The 18,369-nt window shown below is 41.2% G+C and overlaps 2 protein-coding genes across 3 annotated transcripts in view; one reads left to right on the top strand and one right to left on the bottom strand.

Annotated features, from left to right (window-relative positions):
* Positions 1-18,369, top strand: part of LOC149186935 (uncharacterized) — a 238,773-nt gene that overhangs the window by 129,226 nt on the left and 91,178 nt on the right. For both annotated transcript variants that reach the window (XM_089411242.1, XM_089411241.1), the window contains exon 4: positions 1,611-1,655. In XM_089411242.1, coding sequence (XP_089267368.1) covers positions 1,611-1,655 — 45 coding nt within the window. The remainder of the gene's footprint in view (positions 1-1,610; positions 1,656-18,369) is intronic.
* LOC149186936 (uncharacterized) lies at positions 5,323-6,446 on the bottom strand. The gene is made up of 2 exons (XM_089412706.1): positions 5,965-6,446; positions 5,323-5,841 (listed from the first exon to the last, which is right to left on the bottom strand). Exons 1-2 carry the CDS (start codon positions 6,090-6,092, stop codon positions 5,343-5,345), a joined length of 627 nt encoding a protein of 208 aa, XP_089268832.1. The 5' UTR covers positions 6,093-6,446; the 3' UTR covers positions 5,323-5,342.

Raw genomic sequence — 18,369 nt, 5'->3', positions numbered from 1 at the left:
ATAGAACAAAGTGCTCACATCATAACTAAATCATAATGCTGGAAAATCAATAATGCATGAGAAACATAATCAAATTATCGTAATCCATAGCACATCTATAAAACATCATCTCCAACCCCTCTCAGCAGCATGGAGCTACTCTCACAAGAATGTGGCTATCACCAATCATCTTGAAACCTTATACCTTCAAATAATTAGGTGGTGGCCCCTTTTCATGTTTTAAGTTAGAGCAACAAGCAAGGAGGAATCATACATCAGAGGCACAAAGACCAGTAGTTTTAAGAGAGACAATGCTACATGAAAGTGGCTCATTTCACATGAATTAGGTTAGAAGTAGAAAGACTTTGTGATTCAATATCATTGACCAGAGACGAGGTTAACTAATAGTAACATTAGATGTCAAATATGCATAAATTTTGAAGAAACATGATTTTTTTTGTGTGTATTGCTTCATTTGTAGTCTCTTTGAACTTTTATATTTGTGCATATTAGTTTCTGTGCTTTGAATAAGTACTATGTTGCATGAGTTTCTAGAATGTGGGAATGTTGGGAACTTGTGTATGGGTGTCGGGAACGGCTAGAGGTTTCCCCAAAATTTACAGGAAACAGCTAATTGGGAGCGGTAATATTATATAATAAAAAAATTAAAAATTAAAAAAATTAAAAATACTTTTTTTAATTATATAATTTATATAATAATCAAAATTAATATTGAATCAAAATATTCAAATATTAAAATCAATTTAAATATATCATCTCTCTTATATATAAATATATTCTTTGGGTGTCTCTCTCCCTGAGTCTCTCCCTTTTATATATATGAAATATTAAAATGTCAAGTTCATTACGACACATGACAAGTCTTTGAAACAATCTGGCTTAAAAATACAAAAGAACAGTTTTACATATGTTTCTCTAGTTATTCTTAAGAGAAAAAGTAAAGCAACTCTAATGTTTAAGCATTGACTGCCACATACAATATGCATACACAATCTTCTGCGATATATATACATAAACAACAAAAGAAATACTCATTAGCATGACATCCAAGATATCGCCCTTACATCGAGGTGCCACACGCTTCCTTATCCCATCAAGGGATTGTTCCAGTTTCTCAATTAAGGATATCCGTGTTAAGGATGTCTTTGGCCTTTCTTCCTGCGAAGATTTCAACTTAGGCTCATGTTTTGTGGGCAGTTCAGCGTATTTCTCTACATACAAGATTTCAACTTAGGCTCATGTTTTGTGGGCAGTTCAGCGTATTTCTCTACATACTTTGTATTCCCCAACCCCAGGGAACGCCGAAACTCCAAAAAAATAGTCTTCAAAGCTCCTGGAACTTTCCCAAGCTCCCATTGCAGCTCCCACTGAAAAGGGAACGTTCCCATACAGTTCCAAAGCTCCCGGGAGCGCGGGAACCATTGGAACGGGTTTCCCAACTCTTGGGAGCGGTTCCCGTGTAACATAGAATAAGTATGAACTTGTTTGTTTTGTTTGGTGTCATTTGTGGTCTCTTTGAGCTTTTTTTTTATTTGTGCATATTAGTTTCTTCTCCTTAATCTTGCACTGAATTATTTGTTTGACTAATACTGGGGGGTAATTGTGGGCAGTAAATCCAGACGAATTTGGGCTTGACATTGAAGACTATCTCATTGGTGAGTTGGCACTCCTTTATTATGCATATATGATGAATTCCAATCTCTATTTCACAGCTATTGATAGACGTTCAAAAATGATATTTCGATGACTAATTGAATTTCAGAAATTTCAAACTGAGGACTAGATCTTTGATTGTTAGTAGGAATGGGAATGCAAAAGATTCAGCTGCCATATTTATCTGGATACCTCACCCAAATATTAAAAAGAAATTCCTATGTTTAGTGTTTGTTGCAAAACTGAAAATTCAATTGTGTAAGGTAAATCTTTCTAACAAGGATAAAATGATTTAATTGGATATAGAATAGTATCATGTTGATGTGTGTGTGATGTATTTGTTAAAAATATACACATGCTTAATTTTAATAATTGGCCATAAAAAGCCCATAGTAAATGCAGCTTAAGATACACTGGTTGGGCCCTATTGGGATGTCAGCAAAAATGGCTTCATTCTGGTAGGTTTTCGATTCCAATGGTCATTCACAAAAGGAATTAATGTGTAAGTAACTATTATTGTTTTTATTTTAATTAATGAAGGTTTGATGAAAGTGTACTAAGATGTTTGTTTGCTTTAGGAGGGCAAACTACGATGTTGTTGGCTTGTTTGTTTGCTGCATTTTTGGTGACACTTAAGAACTGTTAATTTCTAAATTCCAGATCTGATTTTATTTCCTAGTAATATTTATAGCCCAGAAATTTTTTCTGCAATTACTGAATACAAAATACACTGGAATTTTAACTCAGAAAATTTAGAAAGCAGAAGCAAAATATAGGAAATAATTCATACATCAAAAATCTTCCTCCAACTGATCTTCACTTTTAATTATCTGAATAGTGAGGCTCCCTTATTGGGAAATTGGCCCATAGAGAAAATTACAGAAATTATTTCAGCAAATAACCCTGGCAAATCTGCCCAAGAATTCCATTCTACACCACAATGGTGCTGTACGGCCCACACACAACCTCTCTTTCTCACACGTGGCCTGCTGAAGCTACCCTCATATGGCACGTGTGGCCCAGCTACTAAACCCAAAGCGCGACATGTGAGCTATGACTCTCTTTGCAAAACTTGTGGTCAGAGATTGGTATGGCCTCCTTGCTGAAAAGCCTCCACTCAATCTCTTTCTCCGGAATTTTGGTTTCACCGCTGAACACTTCTTTTCTCTTCAGCCCTTGAAAAAGCCAGTCTCTTTCTCCTCTCCTTACGCTTGCTTTTGTTATTTCTCATAGAGCTAAATCCCTATCCCCAATCTTCAAAGTTTTAATCCTAGCCCAATTGAAATCAACGGTTGAGATTAAAACAAATTCACTATTTACATTTCCTTTATTTTCTTATCTTAATAGCCAACACTAATTTATTAACTTAATTAAATCCTAGCCCACTTGAGATCAACAGTTGAGATTAAAACAAATTCACTAATGTAATTAAAATTACATTTCCTTAGTTTCTTAGCTCAATAGCCAACATTAATTAATTAACTTAATCAATGTGGTTTTTCTAACTCAAATTCACTAATGTAATTAAAATTACATTTCCTTAGTTTCTTGGCTCAATAGCCAACATTAATTAATTAACTTAATCAATGTGGTTTTCCTCAGTTAGAATTAGGCTAAATCATGATTCATAAAAACAATATAATAAATTGAGCAAGTTTCCTAAGGAGGCTTTGGATGATTTCTGTATGCTTGACACCTGACCAATGCAGAAATACCTATTCGTTGCTACCAACATCAACACTCCCTCTTAGCGAGAAAGGTATGCTGCACCACTTCTTGCTTACCTATGTAGAAGACATACTCTCCCTTCACCAAAGGCTTGATTAGAATACTTGCAACTGGCTTATCTGTGGATATATACTGAAGCTTCATTGCTCCTCTCTGGACCTTGTCTTTGATGAAGTTATACCTCATCTCAATATGCTTGGCTCTATCATGGAACACTGGCTTCTCTGAAAGTTTGATGCAACTTTGATTATCATAGTGTATTACAGTGGGCTCCAACTCTTGACCTTATAATCATGTGAGCAACTTGTGAAGTCAAATAGCCTCACAACTTGCCAAACCTGCTGCCATATACTCTGTCTCTGCTGAACTAAGTGCCAAAGCTTAATTCTTGCTAAACCACAAAATCATTGTTGATCCCAAGTTGAAGCAATTCCCTAAGTCATGTCCCCATTTTCATTTTCCTTTATCTTACAACCATGGTAGATTTCTAGGTCACAGGATGATCAGGTCATGGGAGTAGGATTATGTCATCAGGGGTCTTGGGGGAGTTTTGAGGAGTTTTTATGGGATCTGTCGGCATTCACTTGGCATATTCCGTTAGACCCCTATACTACTAGTGTAACCCCTTATTGTTATTAGTACAACCCACTTATTATATAGATGTACCCATGTAGTGCCCATATTGTTACTATTGTGCCCCATAGAAGCCCACTATTGTTATTATTGTGCCCTTACATTATTATTGTTATGTCGGCTCTGATTATGTTATGACCCCTTAGACTCCTATATATAGGAAGGAGGTATTTTCATTTGTATCATCCAAGAATTGTTCATTTATGTAATGTAAAGGAGGTTGCGCCCTCGAAGAGGCTGAATTCTAAGGCGTTGAACTATCTTTCTTGAGATGGTTTCATAACATTTGGTATCAGAGCTTTGGATTCTAGGATTTCGCTGCTCCAAATAGGTCATCGTGGCATTTTCGCTATAACTTTTTTTCTGCGATGTTTCAGAAGCTAAAAAAAAACCCATTTGAAAAGACATCGCGCTGAACCTCGGGTCCGAATTTCAAAGCTTTTTGCACTATATTTGAGGAGATATGATCTGAGGAAGTTGGTCTTTTTGCAGACTCTGGAATTACATTCCAAACAGGTGACCTGGGGAAAATCATCATAACTTTCTCTCTGAACATCGGATTGAAATTTCGTAAGAAGGTACAGAAAGAGGACGGACTATAGTTTCTTGCAGATATTTTTCAGAGCCAAAGGTCAAAACAGTGACACGTGGCACTTCATACAAGTTCGCTCTTCGGGAAAGGTCTATAATCAGGTCATCTTGAGAGATTGTGCATAACTCTTTCTTGGAGAATCCAATTTGGATCAGACTGGTGGCATTGGAAAGAGGACATAGAGGGCTACTACAGATCGCAATTTCAGAACTTAAAGATCCGAAAGAACAAAGTTACAGTTGTTTCAAGAATGAGCTTTGAAAATCAAGAAAAAACAAGATGAGGAAGTTTGATGGCAAGGATCCGGTAAATTGGATACTTCAGATGGAGCAATATTTTGATCTACATGGTGTACCATTGTTACAAAAGGTATGTATCAATGTTGTTAAAAGCGCGATCGGGATTTAATCGGCGCCGGGAAAAAAGCGGAAAAAATCGGCAAAAGCGGGAAAAAAGCGTTTGGCACAAAAATATTCATTTTTTTTTCAATTTTTTTAATATCTAAACCATCTACAACATAAAATAAATACATTGACACATAAATATGATAAAAAAACTAATATATAAGATGTTTAATATCATTTCTAGCGCTAAAATCACACATAACATTGAATCATGTCCTGAATAGTAAGTCCTGAGTCCCAACTCAGCCTCAAGAGTCAAAATATCAACAAAAAATATGATAATGTATTTCATCATGTCATAATGTCATATACAATAAAATGAAAGTCTAATCCTATTGATTTCCTCTGCCCCTCTTGCGAGAAAATGGCACAACTTTCTCTTTCCCTCTAGATGTAGAAGCTGGTGCCTGTGCTGGTGGAAATGGCAGTGGAGTCTGACGTGCTCTAGAAGCTGAAGAACTAGTAGTAGCAGCTACAGGAGGCTGAGGTAGACGGAGACCACGTCCTCTACTGGTGGTAGTGGTAGCCCGGGTAGGCGGTGTCACCTCCTCCTCCTGCTCCTCCTCCTCCACCTGCTCCTCCTCCTCCTCCTGCTCCTGCTCCTGCTCCTCCTGCTCCTGCTCCTCCCCCTCCTCCTCCCCCTCATCCTGCACTAACCAATCATCAGTGGGATCCATGAGAGGCCTCTCGGTCTCAACCCTCCATTCAGCAGTGGTGTCAATCCCATCCAATGAGATGGCTTCCGTATCAGGTGTCCTCTCTAGTTGTCTCACCCACAATCGAAGATTGTAGTAGACATAGACCATGTCATTAAGTCTATGGGACTCCAACCTGTACAAAGTTCATGAAATAATAATTAATAATTAATATTATAAAAAAAATATTGTTTAAAACTTTAATGAATTCAAAAATTTATTTGGAAATTTGCAATATTTTAAATGTTTAAGTGTTAACCTATTGCGCTTCTTGTTGTGTATTTTTTCAAATACACTCCAATTGCGCTCACATCCTGAGGAGCTGCATGTTTGGCTGAGGATGCGTACGGCAAGCTTTTGCAAAAGGGGTACTCTGCCACCATACATCTTCCACCATGCGTCTACAACAAAATTACAAATAAAATTTTAAATAAACATAAGAAAAAAATGGAATTTGAAGAGACAATGAAATTTGAAACAAAGTTACAAAGTACAAACTAAAAAATACCTGGCATTTTAATCGTCCTATCAGTGACAGCCATCTCAAAGCCAAATGTGCCACCTGACATCTTATATGTCTCAATTTGTCTAGAGATCTCTATACGTTGTTCTGGAGATCTCACCATCTTCTGGACACAGGTTAATAATCCTTCCACGACCTCAGCATCAAAATCAAACCCACATGCATAAGAAAATGCAGGGTTCAGGAAAAGCCCAGCAGCATGAATGGGACGATGGAGTGTGTTGTTCCATCGCTCATCAATCACCTCCCATAGAAGGAGTTGTCTCTGAAACCCATCATCTCCCTTATCATCATAGTAGGACCGAATGGCTTCTTTGGCCCTGTCCATGGCTTCATACAAATAGCGCATTGCGGGCTTCTCACCATCAACCAACCGAAGAACCTTTACCAAAGGTTCAGTAACAGCGCACACCTCCTGCACTCCCGCCCAGAAGTCTTCCTGGTATGAAACTAGTCTGCACACGACCTCTCCTTCTGGTTTGCGGCTCATTGACGAAGCACGCCACTCCTCTGAAAGAAACATTCTCTTCAAATCCCACATAGAATTCAAGAGGGATTGAAGAGATATGAAACTCGTCGCAAACCGTGTAATGGCGGGGCGCACCAACTCTTTGTTGTTGGTGCATTTTCTCATCAAGCTAAGCACAGATGTGTGATTGTAAATAAATTTTGTGATGCTTTTTGATGAGTCAACAATATCTTTGACAAAGGGAATTTTCCCTATGTCCTCTAACATCAAATCAATACAATGGGCAGCACAAGGTGTCCAAAATAAAGTAGGATGCCTGTCCATAAGCATTCTACCAGCAGCAACATAATTTGCAGCATTGTCCGTTATGACTTGGACAACATTTTCTGCACCCACCTCCAAAATAAACACATCCAGCAAATCACATAAAGTTCTTGCATCTTTGATTTGATGAGTTGCATCAATAGATTTGATAAACATAGTCCCCTTGGGACAACTAACCAAGAAGTTTATAAGGGTTCTCCCCTTTTGGTCAGTCCAACCATCTGACATAACAGTGCATCCTGTTTGTGCCCATGACGCCCTAAAATCCTCCAATCTTTGGGTGCAGTCACGCTTTTCCTCTTGAAGAATCCGGCCTCTGAAATCATGAAGAGAAGGGATTTTGTACCCCGGGCCAACACTGGCAATAGCATCAATAGTAGGTTGGAAAAATGGATTATTCCTTACAATGCTGAAAGGAATATCACTCCAGAGGAGAAATTTTGCCATCAACCTAACAGCTTGTTCTTTTTCAGTTCTTTTTAGCATTGAACCGATAGTTGGTTGTGAACTAGGTGTGGTTCGAGGAACAAAAAATGATGATGCAGCTACCGGATTGACTGACGCTGCAGTAGAACCAGTGCCACTTGGCCCACTTCCTTCAGCTGACCTTTTTAGTTGCCTTTTGAGTTCTTCTTTGGCCTCTCTAGTGTGCTCTAATTCTCCCAATGCTCTCATGGCTCTTTGGATAATTTCAGGATTTGTATTTATACAGGGCCCCACATCACGTCCAGGGATTTGTGCAAGGTGGAACTTCAACCTGTACACCCCCTCGAATATCTCCTTTCCACACAACTTGCAATTCAAGTTTTGTCTATCATTCGGAGCTTTAGGTTCACCATATTCCCAGAAAGGATCCAATTTCCTTGGCATGTTTGTTTTTGAATTTTGAATTTGCAAACCTATGGAAAAATAAGGATTAGGAAATACGAATTTAGGATTACAAATTACAATTTAGCATTTACAAAATTACAAGTTACAAATTTACAAAATCCCAATTTCCAAACCCAAGTTACCCAACCAAATGCCAATGGCAAATGCCAAAAAACAATGAAAATTCAAAAAACATAAACAATGTTTAAAAAAAATGAGAAAATAAAAATAAAAAATTGGTTCTCATAGTCATAACAAATTACCCATCCCAAATCAATGAAAAATTACAAAAAATTCTTTAAAAACAATGAAAAACAAAGTTTTTAAAGAAGCAAAACAAAAAAAAATTAATCTACATACCGTTTTTATGGACAAATTGGTGATCTTGTCTTGGATTTCTCCTAAAAACACTTGGATTCGCTCCCAAACTCGACGGAAACCCTTCAGCTCCTCTCCCTCAGCTCTTCTCCTCCTCCTCCGCGCGGCGACAACATAATGACATAAAACAAATTCGTTTTTGCCTATTAAAAGCCCGCTGCCCGCACATCTGACGATTTTTTCGAAAAAAATCGCTATAAAAAAATGCCGCGATTTTTGGAATAAAAATCGCGATTTAAGCGGATTGGTGATAAAATCGCGATTTTTTGAAAAAATCGCGATTTTATCGTGATTTTAACAACACTGGTATGTATTGCATCTTCATATTTAGAACTGGATCAATTTTTATGGTATGAGGGCTTTGTTCTCGTAAACAACTTGTTACGTGGTCAATTTTCACGGAGGAAATGATAGCACATTATGAGGATACAAAGAGCAACACCTTCTTTAGAGTAACACCACAACAATTGGAAAGAGTAAAAGGGCTTTGTGACATAGTGGAAAGCAAAATTATGGAAACCAGGAAGCATACCCCTCACACATAGTTGCGGGGGAGCGCCCCCCCCCTCGCACCCGCTCCCAATCCGCGCTCCGGGCGGGAGCAACTCGGGAGCGGGCCGGGAGCGCCCTTTGTGACATAGTGGATAGCAAAATTATGGAAACCAGGAAGCATACCCCTCACACATAGTTGCGGGGGAGCGCCCCCCCCCTCGCACCCGCTCCCAATCCGTGCTCCGGGGGGGAGCGACTCGGGAGTGGGCCGGGAGCGCGCTCCCGAAATCGCTCCCGAAAAGGGAGCGATTTCGGGAGCGCGCTCCCTAAAAAATATTTCGCTCCCTGCCTTTTCGGGAGCGTTTTGCCTTTTTTGCATTTTTTTTTGTAGTAATGTTCGAAATGCAATTTTTTTTGAAAGAAACAAATAGTTTTTGAGTGGGGCAACTTAATGATCAAGTCTAGGCCCTAGTATTGATATGCTATTCAAGGTAATGTTAAATTCTTAAAGTAAAAGTGACATTTTCTTTAATTTTCATTTTCATCCTTTTACTTAAATTTTTAACATTACCATGAAATGACTCAGGATGTTTGAGAGTGGTTTCGTCCTCATTGGATTTCATATGGAGAAAGTAGAATTTTAGATTTCATTCAAAATCCAACAGACTTCAGTTTTTCAGGATTTCAGGATTGGGGGATTGCAATGTTTCCATTGAATTTTGTCATGTATTAGGGTATGGAACTCGTAGTTAATCAAGAGTACCAATCCCTCTATGTACCTTGATGTTAGTGACATTGGTTGTCGAACTCCTCTATCATGACCCTTCTAAAAATGTACGCATCACTCAAACAAAATCTTTGCTTGACATGCTATGCTTTTTCTATCTTATGTCAATGCTTAGAGGGTGATATTAATGACAAAGATCCCCATACAGATACAAAGGTAATGACAAAGATACCTCTGGATATTAATGCTTGGAGGGTGATATTAATGACAAAGATCCTGATTTTGCAACAAGACTAAAAAATTAGACATTTCTCGTGGTGGCAAGAGGCCCAAGCATAAGAAATAGATAATAGATTTACTTCTCTTTTCTAGTTTCTAGTAGCTTTTATAACTATTGACTCTTTCATATTTATTATGATATTTTTTAAACAATATATGACAATTTAAGTTTGAAGTTGGCAATTATAACTCATTAGTAATGAATTATGAATATGATGCTTCATGAAAGTTGAAAGTTGTTTCATTTCATTTCATTTTATAACATTTCATTTCATGTTAGATATTATTTGTTGTAATGGTTACACTTAGCTTACAAGTACAACTTTGGTGATCAATGATGATAAATGTTATATATTGAATTTTGAAAGCTTGAAACTTTAAGATTGATGAATCATGAGACTCAATATGTTGTATGTTACTATGTTACTAACTTGCGAACGTGGTTGATGAAGATTATAACTTCTAGATGATTGTTGTTATATGGTTCAATCTATGCTTTTTTATGTTTTTTATATCTAATTCATCATTCTACATGTTTTTGTTGACATATATGTATCAAAAATTAAAAAATATAAAATATATATATATTTTTAAAAAATCGCTCCGGGATTCGCTCCCAAACCGGGAGCTTCTGAAGATGGTCGCTCCCGTTCCCGTTTTCTTTCCCGCTCCCCGCTCCCGCTCCTGCTCCCAAGTAACATGGCCCTCACAACTATAAAGATGGAAGTGTTGTTTCTCTTAGACTTCCACAATCTACAAGGGTTACACCACAGCAACTGGAAGAAAAAAAAGAAAAAGGGCTTTGTTATAATTGTGATAGCAAATGCACTAAAGGTCATAAGTGTGCTGAGAAGAAATTATTTTACATAGAATATGAAGAGGAGGAAGAAAATGATCAAGAAACATCAAAAGAAGAAGATATACGCCAGGACCCCACCCCAGAGAAAGAAGAAATGAATCAGACCATATCTTGTAAAGCATTGGCAAGAATTACCACTCAAACTCTCAAGATAGAAGGACATATCAAGAAGAAAAAGGTGCAAAACGTGAAAGATCACATCGAGAAAGAAGAAATGAATCCAACCATATCTTGTAATTCATTGGTCGAAATTGCCACTCCTCAAACTATCAAGATAGAAGGACATATCAAGAAGAAAAATGTTCAAGAAGTGAAAGATCACATCGAGCATAAAGAAATGAATCCGACCATATCTTGTAACGGATTAGAAGAAATTACCACTCCTCAAACTCTAGAGATAGAAGGACATATCAAGAAGAAAAAGGTTCAAGCATTGAAAGATCACATCGAGCATCAACAACAAGTTCTCCAAATTTTAAAGGATAACGCCACTTCGGTGCAAAATCAAACGAAACAATAGGTAGATCAACATCGTAGTGAAAAATGTTTTGATGTAGGTGATTGGGTATTTTTACTGCTACATCTCAAGCAAGCTATTTATGAGAAGGAAATGTTGGCAATACTACATGCACTTAAAAAATGGCGACCTTACCGAATGGGAAGACTCTTAAAGGATGATGATGTGAAGCATTGTTTTGTGCTATTTCTATTATCCAAGCAGATTGGATAAACGAAGCAAGGGATGAATGGAAGAAGGATGAAGAAGTATGGCCACTTATTCAAAAGTTGCAAAAGATCCCAATTCAAACAATATTGCCAGAAATTGAAGAGGAAGGAAAAATCATATTGGAACTTGGAGCAGTCACAGAAACAAGAACCCGACAGCTACGAAATCGATCAATTTCAGAGTATCTCATCAAGTGGAAGAACTTACCCGCTGAAGATTCCACATGGGAGGACAAGAATTTTATACAGAAGCATCAAGAACTACTCAAGCGTTGAGGACAACGCTTTTTGAAGGAGAGGGGCATGTTAGGCCCCTATACTACTTTTTTTTTTGTAAAGTTAGGCATTCCTCATTCCATATTACAAAAACAGATTTACATCAAACTAAAGTTTAGGTGGCAAGTCTGCCCGAAGGAAACCAGACTGCCACCTATCGGCCTTGTAGCCAGACTAGAATTTGAAAATGTTTTTCTCTTTCATGTTTTAACAACATATTTAAACAAAATTTAAAGACACAGCTTAGTTAATCCTCGTCAGACGAGTTGACCGGGGCGGGCATTGAGGCGCTGTTCCCAGGTTTCGCCGGCTTCTGCTCAATGGTCCATTTGAGTTCCAGCAGCGTTTGTTCCATGTTCTTCAGCAGCAGGTGGTTTCTCGCAGCCTGGACTTGGACAGCAGCGAGCTCTTTCAGGAGGGAATTCTTTAGATTCTCTAATTCCTCTGTTATCTGACTTTTGAATTGTTCCTCTGCCTGCTTGCATTCCTCTTCCTCTTCTTCGCGGACTGCCTGATTCATCTCCATAGCCCGAGCAACCACATGTTTCATTATCCAGTATTGCTGGAGCGTTTTGTTGAATAGAGAGTTTCTGCTTCTAGTGTTTCCTGGGTCCAGGATCAAATCCTCCCATTCCCCGCGGGGGATTTCCTTGTTCTCGCTGATGGCCCTCAGCTCCCTCTCCCACCCATGGATTTGGGTGCGGGTCTCCGGGGAATTTCCTGCCATATACGCATTGATCATGTACATGCTCTTGTCTGAGTCCAGCTTCCTGCCCCTTTTCCTTGGTTTGCTACTGGTGCTTGCTTCCCGAGCCTTGGCTGGTTTTTCTTTTTTCGGTGCCATCTTGCTGCGGTCTTGGGATCTCGTTTCTGTAGGGGCTTTACTACCTATTATAACAGCAAACCACAAGTCAGTTCCTTTTAAATAAGATTCAGCTGAAATCCTCACGCTTACCGCCCAAGCTTTGGCAAGTCGGTCCTGGGGGAGGTTTCGGCTTGCAGTCCAGGGCCATATCACAACTTTACCATCTAGGCGGCTCGGGTCACTTCGCCCTCTCTTTACAGTCCTGAAGGTTCCATGCTGACCAACGTGGCTGGGCACAGCTGATCTATTCATCTGGTGGGGGGGCAACCGGGAAGAGCACTACGGGAGATATCCTAAACACTGGCATGGGTTCGGCGCCAGTCTTGAAGCGCAACAGGGCTCAGCAAAGCGACCCTCCCTTCCCACCTCTCTGCTCGGGGCGTGGGCTGAGCCTCCCGATAGGAGCCCAGATTCTCACCAGCCAAGTCCCCCTTAGCTCTTGAGGGAGAGAGGTAAATGAATTTATTGCCGGGGTGGCCTCTGGCTATCTTACTACTGTTATATTGTTGACTGAAACGGGGCATTTTAGTGCAGGCATTGACAATTCGAATGCTATCATGAGAACAGGGACAAGAGAGAACATACAACCTTTCCTTGCCTGAGACGGGTATGAAGTCTGGTCGCTGAGTCGCGTTGCCACCTTTCCTCCTCCTTTCATGCTTCTCGCCAAACTGCACGAACTTTCCATTTGCCACCTTTGGTTGATGTTTGTTAACTTTCTGTTGTCGTTGCAGTCAGGTCTCCACTTGGCCATTTAATTCGCCAGCTATCATCCCCGCGTCCCTACCTCGGGATGTGGAAAAACTTGTCCTTCCTTCTTTATGCTTCATTATTGCTGTGTTCTCTCGGTTGCTCCTGCCGTATCCCCTCTGTACCCCTTATTCCACCTGTCATCCTTTCTCTGCCGATTATCTTGACTTCCCAAACGAGCTCCAGATCTTTCCTTGATGACGTCTCGGTTCTCGCTTCTTCCCCGTCACCTCGGCCAGTCCTCTCTTGCCCCGTCATCTGTCCAGCGTCATCATTCCTAATACTCCTGTCCTTTCCCGCAGATGTGCTGTCCATCGCCACCCGCTGCAATCTTTCCCCATAGTTGCTTCGTGCCGCCTGATCCTGGCGGTTCACCTCGGGCATGCCAATATCACCCTTATCGACGTCCAGCAGCTGTTGAAGGTGGTCGCGCTCCTCCGGGAGTAGTTGAACCAGGCCTTCGCTATCGATCCCCTTACCTCTATTCCGACTGCCCCAGTTTGCTAGCCAGTCGGCCAGTTTATTTCCCGATCGCCTGACATGTGACGAGATTAGATATTCAATTCTGGGTATCAGTTTCCCTATTTCTCCGATGAGCCACGCCGTTCTCCAGCTCTTACTGATTTTGTCTACTGGTTTTTGTTGTTGTAGTTTCCTTACCATGTCGACCACGAGCTTCGAGTCTCCCTCGATTTGGAGACTCTTGAATTTTACCTGTATCGCGATTTCTAGGCCTCGTTTTAGAGCATGCAGCTCCGCTTCGTTGTTGGTGGCCTCCCCGCAGTCCATTGCAAAGGTTCTCAGGGTTTTTCCACCGTCATCTCTGAAGATTCCCCCAATACCAGCCTCACCCGGGTTATGTTTAGCGGCGCCATCGAAATTAAGTTTTATGAACCCCTGCGGGGGGTGGCGATACCGGTTGCTTTCTGCCACCTCTCGGTCCTAGACTTTACTTTTGACACCCCCACTTACCATATTCTGGTTTACCCCTAGTCTTTTTAGAATTTCCTCCTCTGTTTGCGACGCCTGCCAGTCTTTGTCCTTCCAGCTTTCCAATAGAATCGTTTCTCTCAGTTTCCTAGTGGTTTGTTCCCATATATCTGCTGGAGTTATGTTTTCTGACTTAAAGATTACGCCATTCCGGGCCTTCTAGATGTTCTAGAGCAAGAAGCCGACGGAAAGCAGCCATGCATGATTGACCACCGGGTTTTGGTAAGGCTTCCTTGGCCAATTTTCTATGGTGTTGACGATGTTCTGATAATTTCTGTGGCGGTGCTCAAACAATTTGAAGTGGCTTTCCCACAGGGTATTGCTTACTGTGCATCAGTTCATCAAATGTTCCATGGTCTCCTCCTATGAATTACAGAGTGCGTAGCGGGAAGGACCGTGGGGCCCTTTCTCTGCATTTGGTCCCAGGTAAGCGCTCTGCCATGTAGCATAGTCCAGACAAAGAATGAAACTTTCGGCCAGTGTTTGATTTTCCAAAGATTTCTCCATTTTTTTGTCTCCACCTATTGATTCTGTTTAGCTTTTTGGTAATAGGCTTCTGCTATTGAGAAATTGCCCTGAATTCGGTTGCCCCATCTTAGAATGTCAGACCCTGTTTTCCTTGCCACTTTACGGGATGCCATCTCTTTGTAGTACTCCTGCCATTGGTCTGATTCGGGGGCCCTTTCCCAGTCTTCTTTCTGTTTCCATTTGCGCCAGTATCCTCCTTCACCTGGTTTCCAGAATTTGCCGACAGTTGCCTCCTCAGCCTGGGTCGTGAAAGCACGGATGGCTTGGAGGTTTTCTTGATGGATAAGCCTTTCACGTTGCTGCCATGATTCTTCCCAGAATCTGGCTTTATCTCCTTCTCTTATCTCCCAGAAACTATATTCTTTTATCAGATCTTTATTGCCTCTCGCCAGGTTCCAGATTGCGGAACCTCTGGCCTCCGTCTGGCTTCTCAGTCTCCCTGCGGGTTCCTCTGCCGCCTCATATTTCCTTTCCCAGATCACCTTCCACAAATCATTGCCTCCCTGAGTCCACCTCCACCAGAGCTTCGCCCCCATTACTTGGTTAAGAACGAAGGGGTCCCGTAGTCCTAAACCTCCATCTTTGGAGAGCCTGCTTAGCCATTCCCATGAAATTAAGGCCCACTTTCTGGTCTTGTTGGTTCTTTTCCAGAGGAATTTCTTGAACAGGGCAACCAGTTTTTGGCTTGTAGACTTTGGGATAGCTTGGCACGAGATTTGGTAGATTGGGATAGCCTGCAGAACAGCTCTCAGTAGAATTAACCGACTTGGGGCATTTAGCGAGCGAAAGGTTCAGTTTTCCATCTTGTTTCTGATTTTTTTAATTAAGGGTTCCTAATTAGCTGTCCTGAATTGGTGCTCATGCAGCATAATACCTAGGTATTTTGACGGGAAGGTTCCAATGCTAAAGCCCATAGTGCGTGCCAAGAACCTTTGGGCGGCCAGCGGGGTGTTAAAGAAGAACACTTCAGATTTATCTTTATTAATCTCCGTCCCGGAAGCTTGGTTGAATTCTGATAAAGTTTTAATGACTCTTTGGGCCTCCTTCAGCTTGGCTTGACCATATAACATCACGTCATCGACGAATTGCTGGTGTGTAACTGGGAGATCATTCCCACAAATTCGCAATCCCTTAACTGGTCTCTGGAAACTTGGGCCTTGATCAACCTACCCAATCCTTCCGCAGCCAGGATGAAGAGGAAAGGAGACAAGGGGATCTCCCTGCCTTAGCGCTCTTGAGGGGCTGAAGGCTTCGGTGGGGGTGCCATTTAACAAAATTGACATCACTGGGGTGCCAAACAAAGATAGGATCCATTTTATCCATCTTTGTTCGAAACCATGCGCTTTGAGAATGTTTTCCAAGTACCCCCAGCTAATTCGATCAAACGCCTTTGCCAAGTCTAGTTTGATAAGCATACCTGGGTTGCGGGAATTTTTCAGGGAGTGTATCACTTCCTGGGCCACAATAATACCATCTGTAATCTACCGCCCTTTGACGAACCCTGTTTGCTCCGGTGCAATGAGATCGGGCAGGATCGGCTTGAGTCTGTTGACCATTACTGTTGCTAGAATTTTGTAAATTACATTACAAAGGCGTATAGGTCTGAATCCCTGCGGTTCGTCCGAGCTGCCATTCTTTGGGATCAGGGCCAATAAGGTGGCATTCAGTCCCTGATGCATTCGATTGGAATACCTAGATTCCTCCACTAGGTCGAGCAAGTCGTTTCCCATGAAACTCCAGGCAGCCTGGTAAAACTCGATTGTAGAGCTGTCGGGACCTGGGGCTTTATTTTTCGGCATTTTGTTGACCACTTCCTCAAGCTCTTCCTTGGTGATAACCCTGAGCAGAGCCAGATTTTGTTCTCTGGAGACTTTCTTAGGGATATGTTGGCAGATCTTGTCTATTTCTGTGGTTCTGTTGGCATTTGGCTCTGTGAGGATGTCTTTGAAATGTTCCACCAGGAGGCGTTCCATTTCTTTCTGCTGCGTTATTCTGTTTCCCTGACAGTGTTTCAAGGAGAAGATTCTGTTGTGGTGGTGGTGGTTCAGCATGGCTTTGTGGAAGAATTTGGAATTCTTTTCCCCCTTTTTTAACCATTGGACACGAGATTTCTGTTTCCACAGGATTTCTTCCTGTTTTCGTCTTTCCTCTAGTTGATTGATTACCCTGCCTTCCTCCGCGGCCAGCTCCTCGTTTCGTCCATCCGTGATTATTTGTTGCTGTATTCCTTCCAATCTGGACTGAAGTTTTCCTTGCTCCTGCTGGATATTACCGAATTCTTCCCTATTCCATTTCTTGATTTTGCTCTTTATTTCTTTGAGTCTGAGCTGGAACGAATGCATTTTGTTGCGGCCTTCCATTCCCCTCTTGCTTTCCCGCCACCAGCTCCTTAGTTTATCTAAGAAGTATGGAGCTCTAAGCCAAAAGGACTCAAATCGGAAGGGCCTCTTTTTATTTAGATCGTTCAAGGCTATTTGGAGCTTGATGGGCCAATGATCAGATCCTGTTGAGGGGAGGATAGAGGCTTCATAGAATATATCCAGTCCGATTATGTGCTCCGAGACCAGAAATCTATCCAGTCTTGACGCAATTTGTTTGGACCCTCCTCTTCTATTGTTCCAGGTGTATTTTCCGTTTATAGTTGGGATGTCAACCATCCTTAATTCTGCTTGAACGTCTCTAAATCGTTCCATCTCCGGGTCTTCTTTGTTTATTCCGCCTTTTTTCTCTTCTCTGGAGGTTATCAAGTTGAAGTCACCTGCCAGAATCCATCTCTACTCCTGGTGCATACTTCTTAGCTTTTCCAGTTGGTTAAGGAACAAGCCTCTATCAGCATGGGTATGGGGCCCGTAGACAGCCGAGACTGCCACCCATTCGCTTTGCCCGATGAGCCTGAATCTTCCTGTCAGGGTTCTTGTCGTTCCTATCCACCAATCTGTTAGGACCTCTACCGGATTCCAAATAATTGCTATCCCTCCTGCACTTCCTTTGGCGTCTATGGTTACTTGTTCGTATCTTGGTTTTATTTTATTGAGAATTTCCTCCATCCTTTGTCCTGATATTTTAGTTTCTTGGATAAGCATGATTTGTGGTTTATCCTTCCTCAGTCTTGCTGCCAAATATCTCTGTTTACCTTTGCTGTTTAAGCCTCTAATATTCCAAGATGTCAAAATCATTGGTTAACTTGGGATAGGTTGTGAAACACCGCTGACAGCGGGACCACTCTTCCTGTGTTGACCAACATTTCTCCCATGAGTTGTATGGAGTCTTTGAGATTTTTCCTGCCTCTTTTTTTCCCCTTTTCCTTGTCCTTACTGATCAGTTCTGTTTTCCTTCTGGCTCTCTTTGGGTTCTTCTGGTGTGGCTTTTCCTTTTTCTAGTTTGGCTTTATACTGCTGAAAGGTATCCACATACAACCTCTTTTGATCTTTTGGGATAAATCTCTCGTCTAAGTGTCTCCATTCGTGCAATAGCTTTCTTAAGACTTCTTCCACTTGACTTAGATCTTCCCTGCTTGTCTCCAAGTCTGTCTCCATCTGTTCGGCTTCTTCGTTCTGTTCCTTGCTTTTCTCCATTGGCTCACTCGGGGCTTTCCTTTTTGAGTGGGT

This window comes from Pinus tabuliformis, chromosome 3_1, assembly GCF_031772625.1.
Source record: "Pinus tabuliformis cultivar Carrire ecotype Pingquan chromosome 3_1, CPIR1, whole genome shotgun sequence".
NCBI lineage: Eukaryota > Viridiplantae > Streptophyta > Pinopsida > Pinales > Pinaceae > Pinus > Pinus tabuliformis.
This window is presented reverse-complemented; position numbering and strand designations above follow the sequence as displayed.

What these genes read in the sequence shown, in the direction of transcription:
- LOC149186936 (XM_089412706.1), bottom strand. Translation starts at nt 6,092, where the DNA reads ATGTATGGTGGCAGAGTACCCCTTTTGCAAAAGCTTGCCGTACGCATC. An exon ending in CACAACAAGAAGCGCAATAG is followed by an intron (nt 5,842 to 5,964) that starts GTTAACACTTAA and finishes AACTTTGTACAG; the next exon opens with GTTGGAGTCCCATAGACTTA.